This window comes from Nestor notabilis, unplaced genomic scaffold (assembly GCF_000696875.1).
Source record: "Nestor notabilis isolate BGI_N333 unplaced genomic scaffold, ASM69687v1 scaffold13529, whole genome shotgun sequence".
Lineage (NCBI taxonomy): Eukaryota > Metazoa > Chordata > Aves > Psittaciformes > Psittacidae > Nestor > Nestor notabilis.
Genome location: NW_009944176.1, coordinates 18,799 through 32,169, shown reverse-complemented (window position 1 = coordinate 32,169; position 13,371 = coordinate 18,799). Strand labels below are relative to the sequence as shown.

General features: G+C 39.3%; 1 protein-coding gene across 1 annotated transcript in view; it reads right to left on the bottom strand.

The window, feature by feature from the left end:
• Window positions 1–818: 818 nt before the first annotated feature.
• CARF (calcium responsive transcription factor) overlaps window positions 819–13,371 on the bottom strand; it is a 26,913-nt gene continuing 14,360 nt past the window's right edge. The window contains exons 7-14 of the mRNA XM_010022314.1: window positions 12,132–12,252; window positions 11,139–11,282; window positions 10,450–10,683; window positions 9,888–10,050; window positions 8,847–8,922; window positions 4,393–4,523; window positions 3,111–3,477; window positions 819–937 (exon numbers count right to left, since the gene is read on the bottom strand). Of these exons, the coding sequence (XP_010020616.1) occupies window positions 819–937; window positions 3,111–3,477; window positions 4,393–4,523; window positions 8,847–8,922; window positions 9,888–10,050; window positions 10,450–10,683; window positions 11,139–11,282; window positions 12,132–12,252 (1,355 nt within the window). The remainder of the gene's footprint in view (window positions 938–3,110; window positions 3,478–4,392; window positions 4,524–8,846; window positions 8,923–9,887; window positions 10,051–10,449; window positions 10,684–11,138; window positions 11,283–12,131; window positions 12,253–13,371) is intronic.

The window sequence follows — 13,371 nt, the reverse complement described above, 5'->3', positions numbered from 1 at the left end:
AATCATATTTATCTCAGCTAACAGTGTTAAGCACATAAAGCAAAAGGTAGGTAAGCTGAAACAGCATCGTCATTTTCCATGAGACAAGACTCCTGCATTTAGTTATGACCAACTGCTAATACAGTACCACTGCAAATGCCACATACTGCAATGAAATTCATTATAAAGCCATAACATAAGTTCAAAGATGTCAAAGTTGAAAACATTCACCATTACAATTCACACACGTTTCTCCATCATACCACCTTACATTCACCTGGCAATCTCACCTTTCTCCTGTCCTCGATCTTCACACCATTAACATTATGATCAGTTGCATTTTCTTAAACATCCATGTCCTTCATCACTTTGAAATTTAGCATCTTGGACCTTCATTTTGTCACAAAACCACTGCTGTGTAGATACACTGTGCTGTTGGATTCTGTGGTCTCGGAGCTGGGAGAATCTATGGTCTCTGTAGTGCCGTAACAGTCGAAAGTCTCAAGGAGAAAAGCAAACCCAGCATTGTGATCCATATTCTAAAGCTAAGGAATTAAATTGTGGAAGACTTTCAGAAATGTTGACCAAAATGGGCCATTTGGATAACATCCAGTTACTCAAAGCTTGAAACAGAAGAGAGAGGTGCTGTTCCACAGGGCAACTGAATGACCTGGCATTGGCAGCATGCCACATCAGTCATAAATCAAAACAGCTGTCACAACTACTGCAAAAATATGCCTAGTCTGAATGTCACAATACAATTTAAGAATGGCATTACTTTGAGAGCACTTTCCATTTGGAGTTCTCCGCTTTGAAAAATCCTTCCAGGCTTCACAGATTTAAACAGGTGAGGAACTATGGCAGCCTCTGATTTTATCTGGCTCCACAGATAATACTTTTTCTCTTGGCTCTTGTTTAACTTGGCTCACACAGATAACTCCCTCTGCATTTTCTTCAGCTTAAAAACAAAACAAAAGATAATCAGACATTGATGTTCAAGCTCCACTGACAAGCTTCAGCTACTTTTCTTTTAAAAGAAAAGTATTTCAGCAACTCAAGCTAATGGGTAAGGCATTTGTGAAGTTAACTGCTGTTTAATTTGACCTACTGTGCTAGAAGATATGGCAAGTTGACATGAATTTACTGCAGTAAGAGCTCACCTTGAGTAACAATATTTAAAGCATTTTATAAAAAAAAATATAAAAAAATAATATGCTTGGAGATATAAAATTATGCTCACGCAAAACGTCTTTCCTCTTTCTCAAGGAAAGATAAAGCTACCCTCTTACTTGGTTCTGTTTGGTTGGTTTTTTTGTTTCCAGGGGCAAGGAGGAATAGAGATATTGTTGCTGAAAAACTAACTCAAAGGCATGTTGATTTATAGAATGACTTACACTTCAGGCATGACTGGCCACTTCAGTGACTGCACATAAGTTTTCAGCAGTAAATAGCTTATTCTTAAGTTAGCACTTGGACAAGGGAAAATCTAGAACACACAGGATAATTTTAACCAAGCCCTCATGTGTGTTAATTCAAGTGTAGGGGTATGTGTTCATTTTATAGGCAACTCCTCCACAACATAACTTAGGAATGGCATCAATATTCTCACAATTTCCAAATTTAGGCTGGTGATGACTGAGATCTTGAGCAGGGGGAAAGAAAAAAAAAAGGAAATCCCAAAGGAACAGTCAGTTTAGTCCTTGAAGTTATATAATCTTATATTTGACTACATTTCCTTTGTGTAAACCAGTATTTCTTAAAATGAACTTACAACACTCATCACTCAAAAACTGAGAGGCTTCAACATCCAGATTGAATAAACGTGTTAAACAACTGAATGGAGAAGGTGCATTTGATAACCTCTCTTGTTTTACCCTGAACAAAACCAGAATTTTTCAGGAGAGCAGTCAAATTCAATTATAAAAGGGAAAAAAAACCCCACCCCGAACAGTAACACATTTAAGTACACAGCAGGCAGAAAATCCCTTAAATTTAACTTTGACAATATCACCACAGTAAAAAAACCCAATATTACTTTAACACGTATGAATTTCAGTATATTTCCTCATATACCCTTTATTTCCATTTCTTTTCTTCATGTAGTCTTATATTTCCATTACAGAATTTAGTACAAATTAAGTTTTGCTGACCTGCAAAAGCCATCAGGGCTTATGGAGATAATTACCACTACGGCATTAGGAAGGTACAGGCTATGACCTAGCACATCTTTACCTAGATGTTCCTGCAAAACTACTCAAGAGTCATCTTTTTAGAACTCACAGATGACAAGAAAAGATAAAATGAAATAACAAAGCATTGCGCAGCTAACGTTTAGACTCTGTGGATAGTCAAAAAGATATGTTGCAACGATCTATATATGCTCCATATCTAATAGGTTTTCTTCACCCACAATCAAATCATTCTTTGAGAATGCAAGCTTCCATTCTCAACCAGGTTCCATGGCTGTGAATTCGAAGACTGTATCTATATTTGTTAACAATGATTTTAAGGAGCCTTCTATTTTGACACAGAGTTAATTATGATATTTATTGTGTATTTTTTTAAAGTGTATTTTCAAACAGAAGCTTGAAATTCTAATAAATCAAATACAACTCCAACTGATCACTTCTAAAGCATATTGATGACTACAGGATCCTAGTAAAAGTTTGGAAAAAAAAATAAAATTCACAAATCCTCTGAGGTGGTGCAAATAAAGAAGTCATCAAACCCCCACATTTCTTTTCTAAGTGTTCCAACTAGATTCAATATTGGTTATTTTCTATTCTTATTTTTAGATATTTTGAAGATCACTTTAACTAAATGGATATTAGAATTTCTGGCAAAAATACTGTGTTCATTGAATAAGTGGGTATTTGGTCAAAAGAAAGTGATAAGCAGTTTAACTAAGAACTTATCTTTCTACAGCAAAACCTAGGTTTTGGCTTGGTTTTGTTACTCCCCCTACCACCTCCCTTCATGTTTTCACAGTATAAACTAATTAGAATCACCTGAAAGAAGCCTATGGTGGAGTTTCCTATTATCAACACAATTCTTTCCTTTCTTCAAGACACACAGAAGAAAATCTACTGTATTGTTTGTATTTACATATTATTGGCAAGACTGCAACTTACTAAGTGCTGGATGGCTGTCCACAATCCGTACTGGAATAGTCTGTACATCTCCCAACAGAATCTGATGGACTCCTCCTTCTAGGCTTCTGGAGTCATCTACCCCTCCTACTGCTACCAACTGGCTCATGGTGAGCAGACTCTGATCAGGGCCAGGTGGAGTCCCAAAAGCAGAGGTAGCAGAGCTATGCTGTGTTAGGCCAGGACTTGTTTGCAGACTGTGTCCCTGACTAAGTACTACAGGGTGGCTGGTTACTGCGCTTCCTGTGGAATCTAGGAGACTTGCAGGGCTGGGAGGGGAATGGTTATTTACAGCTATCAGGGCTGTTGATCCATTTGTGGAGGTAAAAGTCGACTGCAGCTGTAATCCCTGTGAAAGAGAAGGTAGAAAAACTAGCATACCAGTATTCACAGCAGGAGGAGTTTGCATTTAATGACATCTATTTTGCAATGCTGGAACTGGATAGTACATCATCTCCTTCCAACAGTCAATCCCAGCAACCCTGTGCTAAAGTTGTATCAGAAAACAATTAGGACAATGATATGCAGCAGCCTCTTAGAAGACTACTTATGGCCATAAAGCTCTAATTTTGGACTGACATTCAGTTTCAAATAATTTCCCAATACTGCCCATTTTCACAAGAGGGGGGACTAAAAGCATACTGTTAAAAAAACCCAGCACCTCACTGCAAACTGTATATCTAGGGAAAAGAACACACATTTCACTGAGGTCCAGGGAACATGAAGGTAGCTTTTCAAAGAAAGCCACCTTTGAAAGGGGATGAGCTTTAGAAGAAACTCTTTTAGCATGACATTCTTATCCCCAATCTTCAGCCTTTCAACCTGGAAGTTTACAGATCTGAGCCGGGAGCAGTTTTAAGATTTCAACACATTTTAAGAGGCTGGAGGAGGATTTTAAAGGAATAAATAAGACTGACTTATGTCCTCTCAGTCTTGCAGCATTTTCGTTATGAAATGACTGGACCATGTTGAAAACAAATAGCTGCTTGGCTAGAGGCAGAAGCCCACCACCCTCATCATCTTCATTTTGCCTTCACAAGAGACCCTAACTTCAAAGTGTCAAAAGATGGTAATGGGGACTTCTGCACCATAGTTATATGCCAAATGTGACATGCAAGAGAGGTCGAAGTAAGAGCTGACAGCTATTTCAAAATCCCCATTACCTAGCCAGTGTTTGGGATCATTAGCTGAGAGGGAACTTGCTGTTCTCAGCTCGCCTTCCCAGTGCAGAACATTTGACATACTGTAAACAACTTGACTATACCTGAAGTTGTGCAAATATCTTGGGCTGAAGCGAAGAGAGTGAAGACAATAGTTGAGCTGCTTCTGGTAGCAAGGACTCCCCACTCTGGTTGGATTCTGCTTTGGTGACAAATGACTCCCCTGCTGAGCTCCCTACAGTGCAACAGAGAGGAGGCAGACAGTTATAACAGATTACTTCTTCCCATTTCAAAGTCTCCTCTGCAAACTGAACAAACCCCTTCAATCTCAATATAGACATATAAAAGGAATATATATACACATAAATGCTGTTTTCTTTGCAGAAGAACTTGGATGCTAAATTAAAAAAGCTGTGTATGAGAAAAAGACAATACTGTAGGAAGATTGTATGTGCCTGTTGACAGTAAAAAAGAAGCACTGACAGATCCATTTTGAAGAGCAAAGTAATTGCACCCTACACTGTGCTTTGAATTTCTAGTTATAACATAAAAGCTGACAGTTTACTATCAAAGCAACAATCAAACAACTTGACAACACACACACCTCAGTAAGGGCTCAATAATAAGCATTAAAAAAAAAGAAAGGGTTGCCTCTGAAAACAAAAATCTACACAGGAAATCCTGTAAGTTTCACCACTCCCTTGCAAACATCTTTGTAGAATTAAGGTAATTTCTTCGCATTATCACACCAAAAGTCCATTTATCTGGAAGTCTTTCAGCCTACAGATTACATCATATCCTCAAAATTCTTTAATGCAGAAAGGACAGACCTCATTTCCTGAAGACTTGTAAAACTTGAGATTCACTTGTAGCAATTTCAGCAAGAAAACTTCCTATGGAATCAATTCCATTTCCTGTTTGATCTATCTAGAACAGATTTATCCAGACACAACTAGACATTGCTTAGCCTCTTATTTCACAGTTTTACTGCTGTAACTGTAAAAGAAGATCTTGCCCTGAGCATGTAGATTAGGCTGGAGAATGGCCAACTGCAAAAAGCTTTCTAACAGGAAATTATACAGAAGTCTCCAGCAATCTAAGTGAATGGAGATACATTTTTCAACATATATTCTGATTTGAAAACTCTAGCTCCTTATCATAACTGACTATGAGACATACTCTATAAGTCTCCTTGAATGCAACTACTTCAAATATTTAGGCTCTTTTTAATACTACACAGAAGTCCCATATGCATATGTGAATATTCAAGATCCCATATGCTTACGTGAACATTCACATGTAGGAAGAGATGGTAGTTCTTTTCTTAGGTTGTATTCTACACCAACACGCCTAGGAATAAAGTTAATAGTTCAACTCCTAAGCTACCCACTCCTTATACTGCATAGGCTTTCAGTATGAATGCCAAAATTAAACAAACAAAATAGGCATTTTATCTCACTTGTCATTATACTTCATAAAAGATGTAAAAGGGAGCACACAAATTTGACAGTTACAGTGGTTCTTAGACCTAGGAGAGAACAGACAAAGCTGTATCTCATGGAGATACAGAGTTCTGCACAACAAGACAACAAACAGCTGGGTTTAGTTCTGTTATCATTTGATTTTGTAAATAATAAATTTGTCTCCATTCAGCACAAGTTGAAATGAAAAAAACAAAACACCACAACAACAACAAAAAAACAAAACCACAAAACCCACAAACAAAAAAAACAACGTGTACAAACAGTAGTTTGAAAAGCCAGTGTTGTTTTCCCTTGCTACCACTTCACATACATTAATGACAGTTCCATTTTTCAAAGTCAGGCTTATTTTTTTCGCTTAGACTTGTAATACAATTATAAACACGTGTTTGCAATGTGTACAAACACATACCCACATATATAAAGGGAGACAAGATATGCTGGAATTAGATTATCTGCTTGAATTCACTGACTTGGTGCACACGTGAAGAAAACGGAACAAATCCGATTCTCTATAGCTTCCTTTAAAATTCACTAGACGGATGCTTACACATTTGATAGGCTACCCTGCCTCAGAAAATTATCTGTGAAAGACAAAGAAAGCAAGAATTGGTCTTCCTGAAATTTCTCCAGTATCCAGACATACTAGAAGAGCCCTGCTGAGCTCTATCACAGCTGATGGACGCACAACTATTCTGTCTTCCCATAAAAGCGCAGTAATGGAATTACTAACGTAGACATGTGAGCTGAAGCACAGTAAGTCTGCTTATACTGCAAATTCCTTTTTTCCTAAAAAAGGCTTCTTTAAGAAAGAGGGACACTATTCAAACTGAGCCTAAAAACTTTTGTATTTAGCAGTTGTCAATACCAAAATTCTTACCCTAACAGCACCAAGCATACATGATGCCTTTCAGTTCAAATTGATCCATTGCAGCAACAGGTAAAGAGTTAAAAAGAATTCCCAAAACAAAGCCCAAACACTGGCCTTTTTATTAAGTGTAAATGCTCTGGTGTACCTGGATCTGCTCCACATAAATCAGGTTAACCAAGTAATTTAGGAGAAATCACACAGTGAACTAAACCTCTGGGTGTTTATATTTGCTGCTACAAGAAAGAAATAAGTCAGGGAGTGACATGCACCAAAGGGGAAAGAAACCCAAACACATCAGGAATCCTGGCAAGAACCACAGTGGAGGACAACTGCTGACTGTCATGGTTTAAGCCCAGCCGGCAACTTGGAACCACGCAGCCGCTCGCTCACCTCCCCCCTCTCCCAGAGGGATGGGGAGGAGAATCGAAGGAATGTAACTCCCACGGGTTGAGATAACAGCACTCCAGTAACTAAGGTATAATACAAACCACTACTGCTACCAGTAATAATGATAAGAGGAATAACAAGGGAAAAGGACACAACCGCTCACCACCCGCCGACCGATACCCAGCCCGACCCGAGCAGCGATCTGGGCCTTCCGGGTAACTCCCCCCAGTTTATATACTGGGCATGACGTGCTGTGGTATGGAATACCCCTTTGGCCAGTTTGGGTCAGGTGTCCTGCCTCTGCTTCCTCCTGGCTTCCCCTCCTCTCTGGCAAAGCATGAGACTGAGGAAGTCCTTGGTCAGAGTAAACATTACTTAGCAACAACTAAAAACACGGGTGTTATCAGCATTGTTCCCAGACTGAAAGTCAAAAACACAGCACTGCACCAGCTACTAAGAAGGAGAAAAAATGACTGCTGTAGCTGAACCCAGGACACTGACACAAGTAGATCTTTAAACATGACAAATGTGGCAGCATCCCTTTGGTCCCTGTAGACTATCAGCTGTCTGGAACAAAAGGCACCCACCACCCTGTTCCAGTTAAATGGGGAAACAAGATAGCAATGCCACTGAGATTTAAAACATCTAAGAAGTCTGCAGCATTATCTCAATGCATGCAAACAATTACTCTTCAACCTTGCTACAATCACATCCGTGCTAAAAGCCAACAACTCTTCTCATGAGTTTCATATATAACCTGTTAATCGAGGGATCAGGAAAAATCCACAAACATGCAAAAAGTTCTTTTGGTGACACTACAAAAAATATCCTTGAAACCTAAGGAAAAGGGTAGAATAATATGATTTTATTATCAGCCACCATGATCCAGTGGAACATCTCAGCCCATGTGTAATCCTAACTACCTGGGTAGCAAGTGTATCTGTTTTAGTACCTGTTTTGAAGTTGAAGTAGTAGTAGGAACCCACTTTCAACAAAGGAAAATAGTTTAACTAGAGTCTTCAAAACAACCAGACCTTCAACCATGAATGTGTAAACCCAAGTTTCTATAGGAATCTACACTATCTACATTCTGGTTTTGCAGCAGAGTGGGAAGAAGTTTAATTGCTGGGAAAAGATGCTAATTTGGCTTCACATGTTAATAAAGACATTACACTACAAAAAGAACTGAAGAAACATCTCAGAGCCCTGCTGCCATTAAACACACAGGTTTCTATTTCTAAGTATTAAGGAAAAATTGAAAAGAGTGCTCTCAATTCTGGCAATAGAAATATCATGTTTGTTTTTCAGGACCTGATCATAGCAGCAGAACTCAAGCTAATGACTTTGTGAGAAGCCAGGAATCCCAATATGCATTCAAGTCTTTTAGCAAGATATTTAAGCACATGTGAAGCACAAACCACCAAGGAACTCAAGTACCCAGTTGACTCCTGGGTATTGTTAACTGTTCTATAGCAATTTAATTATCTCTACACAGGTGTTATTAGCACCTTTATCCAAAGTAAAATGTTGTTTCCACATAAACATCCCATTAAAATCTTCAGCTGCTTGAGGATGCTAAATAAAAGCCAAATTTATAATTTTCATACTTCTGGCTACCCCATCACACTGTGTATTTTTTTACATATGCAGTCACATAGTTAAAAGTATGCTAAAATAGATACACCAAAATAGCCCTTCTGATGTTCAGCTGAGCAGCAGAACACAGCAGCAACCTCACTGGAAGGAAACTGAACTTCTGTGACATAGCTAATAAAAGAGATCACGTTTGGAGACAGCCAAGTTATTAATGCAGTCCTACCATCCGAAGGTGGCGAGGCAAACGTAACAGTCACTGTTTCTGTGAGAACATTCCCACTGTCTGTGGTCCACTGCAGCTGAAAGGAAAAAGATCTCAGTTCTCAGAAAGGGTGCAAGTTTGTCTACTACAGGAACACAGGCTCAGTATAGGACTCGCAGGAAAAAAGCCTGAAACTACATTTTCTTATAACTATGCAATTTGGAAGTTCCTGGTTTACAAAAAAACCCAAACAAACAAACAAATAAACCCCAAAAAACCCAACTTGCTAAAGATATTTTAACATCCACTCCACCAGGGAAGGCTAAAATCTGTTCATGACAGTTCAAAAACCTTAAAATAGAAAACAGTCAAACCAATTTGGCTAATTAACAAGTATCACTCACTTACCTGGGCCAAGAGCAGTGTAGGGAGAGGGAAAAGACTGGTGACACAGCATTATTTAACAGTACAATCTGTCAAAGCAGTCAGCCTCATAACTGGGAAAACTAGGATCACCGTGTATCCCTTACTCAATAGGTGGAAGAATTTTAAGGAACAACACGTAAGAGTTACCAACCATTCTGAAGTATCTACTTCATGCTTACTTCACTTGCTATAAAGTGCATTTATTAATATCTATGTATTCAAAATGTTGTGCAAGCCCTAATTTAGGCTGCACCCAAGACATACTTCATCCCCATTTTTCAGATGCAGAAAAGTAACTTCTCCAAAACACAATGAATACAATTTTCTGACACATGTCAATTTTTCCATACCACATGGTTTCCAGCTCTTGCAGCATCATGAAGTGCTGGTATTGTAAAATCTGTCAATCAACTAATAGCAGTCTAATGCTGATGAAATAAATACTGAATAAGGTCAGATGGTTTTATTCATATTTAATCCGATCTTGCTCAGCCAGAGATTCCACTGAAAATACTGCTGCTGGAAACAGAAAGTCATAGAGAATTTTGGATGAATTACAGCTAAGTGGTAAAAATTAAAATACGATTTCCTGTATTTAATTCCAAAAACCAAAAAGAAACACAAAGGCCAACACACCGTTGCTGGGATACTTTCCGAATTATACACGACCTCGCCATTCCTCAGGGACTTCTGCACTTCATGAATGTGGTTCTTGATGTCATTCACAGTGGGGAAGAAGGACAGGTTATGTCTTTCTGGCACTTCATCAGGCTTGAATAATTCTCTTTCCACATACTTTCTGTCACATGTTAAAGGACATTAAAATATACATATTTAAAATATACTGTGCCTTTTCCCCTCTGCTATAGGCACTGCTATCTCTCCCTCCCCTTGTTGTAATGACAAGATAAAAGCAAGCTAGATGATCTCCCGACTCAGTTTTTTTTACATCTGCTGCAGAGTTTGGAATTAAAAATCCCCATTTATTCAACTAACTTTAAAGAGGACAACAGCTCTTAGCAGCTACCTACAATGAATTGGAAAGAAAAGACAAAAGCTGGGAAAAACAAGTTCTCATGACATATGGGAAATATATTCAGTAATGCATCAGCACTGCCCTTTAGCTGCAAACCAAATTAATCAAATGCAGAAGTACATACAACACTACAGACTGAGAACATGCCGAAAAGTTCTGTACCTCAGTTGCTTCCTCACTGCATAGACCTGCTCTATTCCCTGAGACACCAGTTCTCGGATCTTGTCTGCCACTTGAGGATGAAGTCGGGAAGGCAGAATACAGTTCTCATCTCTAACAACTTCCTCCTCCTCCTCAGGAGAAGGCACAGAAAAATGGGAGGGTGAAGAAGGGAGGCAGGAAGTTTCCATTTCATGATACTGGTGGGCTTGCTGAGTGGGTAACTGTACATACCACCTGGCAAGAAGGAAAGAGTTTCTACACGTAATTCTCAAGCAAAGGCAAAAAATGGAATCTCTTGGGGGAACAGTCTGACAGCCAGTATCAATCCAATTAGAGTGCCTTAAGATTTTACAGCCCCTGCGTTTTAGTGCTCAGGGCCCTATCACACCTGTCAATGCAAAATAAACCAGCTCAAATCCCCAAGTAATATAATTATTTCTATCTATTCCTTGCATGAAAACATCTGCTGAAGCTTCACAGCTTGGTGCTTAAGACATTTACTAAATTAATACTCCAGAGCCACAAAAGTCTTACTGACATTGTGGGATTTTTTTTTTTTTTACTATTGATATTAAGCAAGAGCCTTAATAAAGTGACTGAGTCAAAAATAGAGGAAACCAAGAAAATTACTGCTCTTTTTTGATTCATCAAGATAAAGGGAAAAAAAAAAAAATAAATGGAAGTTTCACCTGAGGACACCACCAGCATCTATCAAGTTCTTCTTCAGCATGTTGAATGCTTTCTCCTGCTCCATCCTTATGATTTTCTTGTCAATTTTAGGGTCAGTAGGAACCCTGTATTCCGGAAACTTCTGAACCTTTTTAATATAGATCCTTTCGGGGTGGGGATAAAAAATAAATTTCTCCTTCAGTACACTTGCCCTCAGGGGGAGGAGGCAAAACCTACTTCATATCAGATATTAGTATAGAGAAAGTTCAAGCAGAGTGTTGCAGGGTGTGAGGAGCCTCTAAGAGAACTGAAGAGTTGTTAAGCACACATCAACAGAGACAGATGCAGATGGATGCAGACAGAAAAACTTCTGTTCCTGTCTGGAAGCCACTCAGCCAGAGTGATTTTGCACCTCATCAAAAATCCTCTGTCCCTCAGTATAGTAAAAGTATAACACCATTTTGGAACAGGCTTCAGCCATCTTGAAGCCAGAACTGAGCACATACATATCTAGATGCACTCTTAGCTCAGTAAGAACTCAACAAACACCCAGGAGGATGCTCAAGAACAAGACGAAAAACCGTTAATGTTGGATAAGGAGAAAGTCCCCAGTGAAGAGGAAGAACTGTAACTCCTTCAGCAAATAAGGACATCTGCTAAATTAGGATTATTGAGTGATATGAGTGCAATTAAAAGCCTGAAGGAAAAACAACAAATAGACTATAAAGTTTTAGGACCAAAAATGATCACTAAAGGACATCACAGTAACTAATGCTCAGGTAGAGAATGATTCAAACTTTTGCTTCATATCCTGATGTACCACTACTTTGCATCTGGCCAACCTATTGTCTCAGTCTTATTCATTTCCTCCTTCCCTCTAAAGGAGACGAAGCCAAAAGCTACAGTGCGTATCAGCTACCACCCCCAAACAGCACTCTGCCAAGGCTCACAGGAAGAATACTTTTTTTTTTAGGATGCTGAGTGGCTCTTCCGGCTTTATAGACAACTCTTACCTTGCTGGACAAGTGGCTTTGTACAGATGGCAAGAGGTGCCTTCCTGCTCACCAGCTTTTTTGGGCTGGAACCCTTTCCTCCTTGGCCCATATTGGCACTCCATTACAATGGCTCTGCTTCCTGGGAACAGAAAGTAATGCACCCCATTTATTCAAACAACCACTGAAATTACTGCAGTAAAACAATACTAAATAAAAGATGAGAGTTTCAAAACAGTTACTTGTTTACCATCAGACTCTTCAGAAGGCAGAACACTCAAGTGTAGCAAGCATTCAAATGCAGTATAAATGCTTCTTTCACAGCATGAAAGGAATACAGACCATTTTCAAAACATTTCCCAAGCTTACTACACCTCACAACACTCCTGCAACACATATGATGGCAAATACTGGATTCTGCCCTACTGAACACCAATACAAGATGAACAGTCTTTCAAGTTATCAAAGGAGCACAATGCTGGTAACGAACATAATAGAAGCAGAATTCCCAAAATAACCAAGAAAATCCACAGCTGAAGTCAAAGGTGTACTGGTTTTGGCTTGGATAGAGTCAATTTTCTTCATAGTAGCTAGTATGGGGCTATGTTTTGGATTTGTGCTGAAAAGAGAGTTGTTTTCAGCATGAAAACACAGGGATGTTTTCCTTACTGCTGAGCAGTGCTTAAACAGTCAAGGCCTTTTCTGCTCCTCACCCCACCAATGAGTAGGCTTGGGGTGCACAAGGAGTTTGGAGGGGACTCAGCTGGGACAGCTGACCCCCAGTGACCAAAGGAATATTCCACACCATATGACATTACGCTCAGTGTATAAAGCTGGGGGAAGAAGGAGGAAGCAGGAGGATGTTCAGGGTTTGTCTTCCCAAGGTACTGCTACATGTGATGGAGCCCTGCTTTCCTGGAGATGGCTGAACACCTGCCTGACCATGGGAAATGGTGAATTCCTTGTTTTGCTTTGCTTGTGCACACAGCTTTTGCTTCACCTATTAAACTGTCTTTATCTCAACCCATGAATTTTCTCACTTTTACCCTTCCAATTCTCTTCCCTATCCCACCAGAGGTGAGTGAGTGGCTGTGTGGTGCTTAGTTGCTGGCTGGGGTTAAACCACAATAAAAAGTCAGCAGCTCTTTTCAGCCTCTTGTCTTACTTCAATATTTCAGACCATGCTGCCCAGTAATCCTTAACTGCAAGTCTGACCTACCTTATCTGCTAAACAGCACTGTTTCAGTGTGGCACACACACA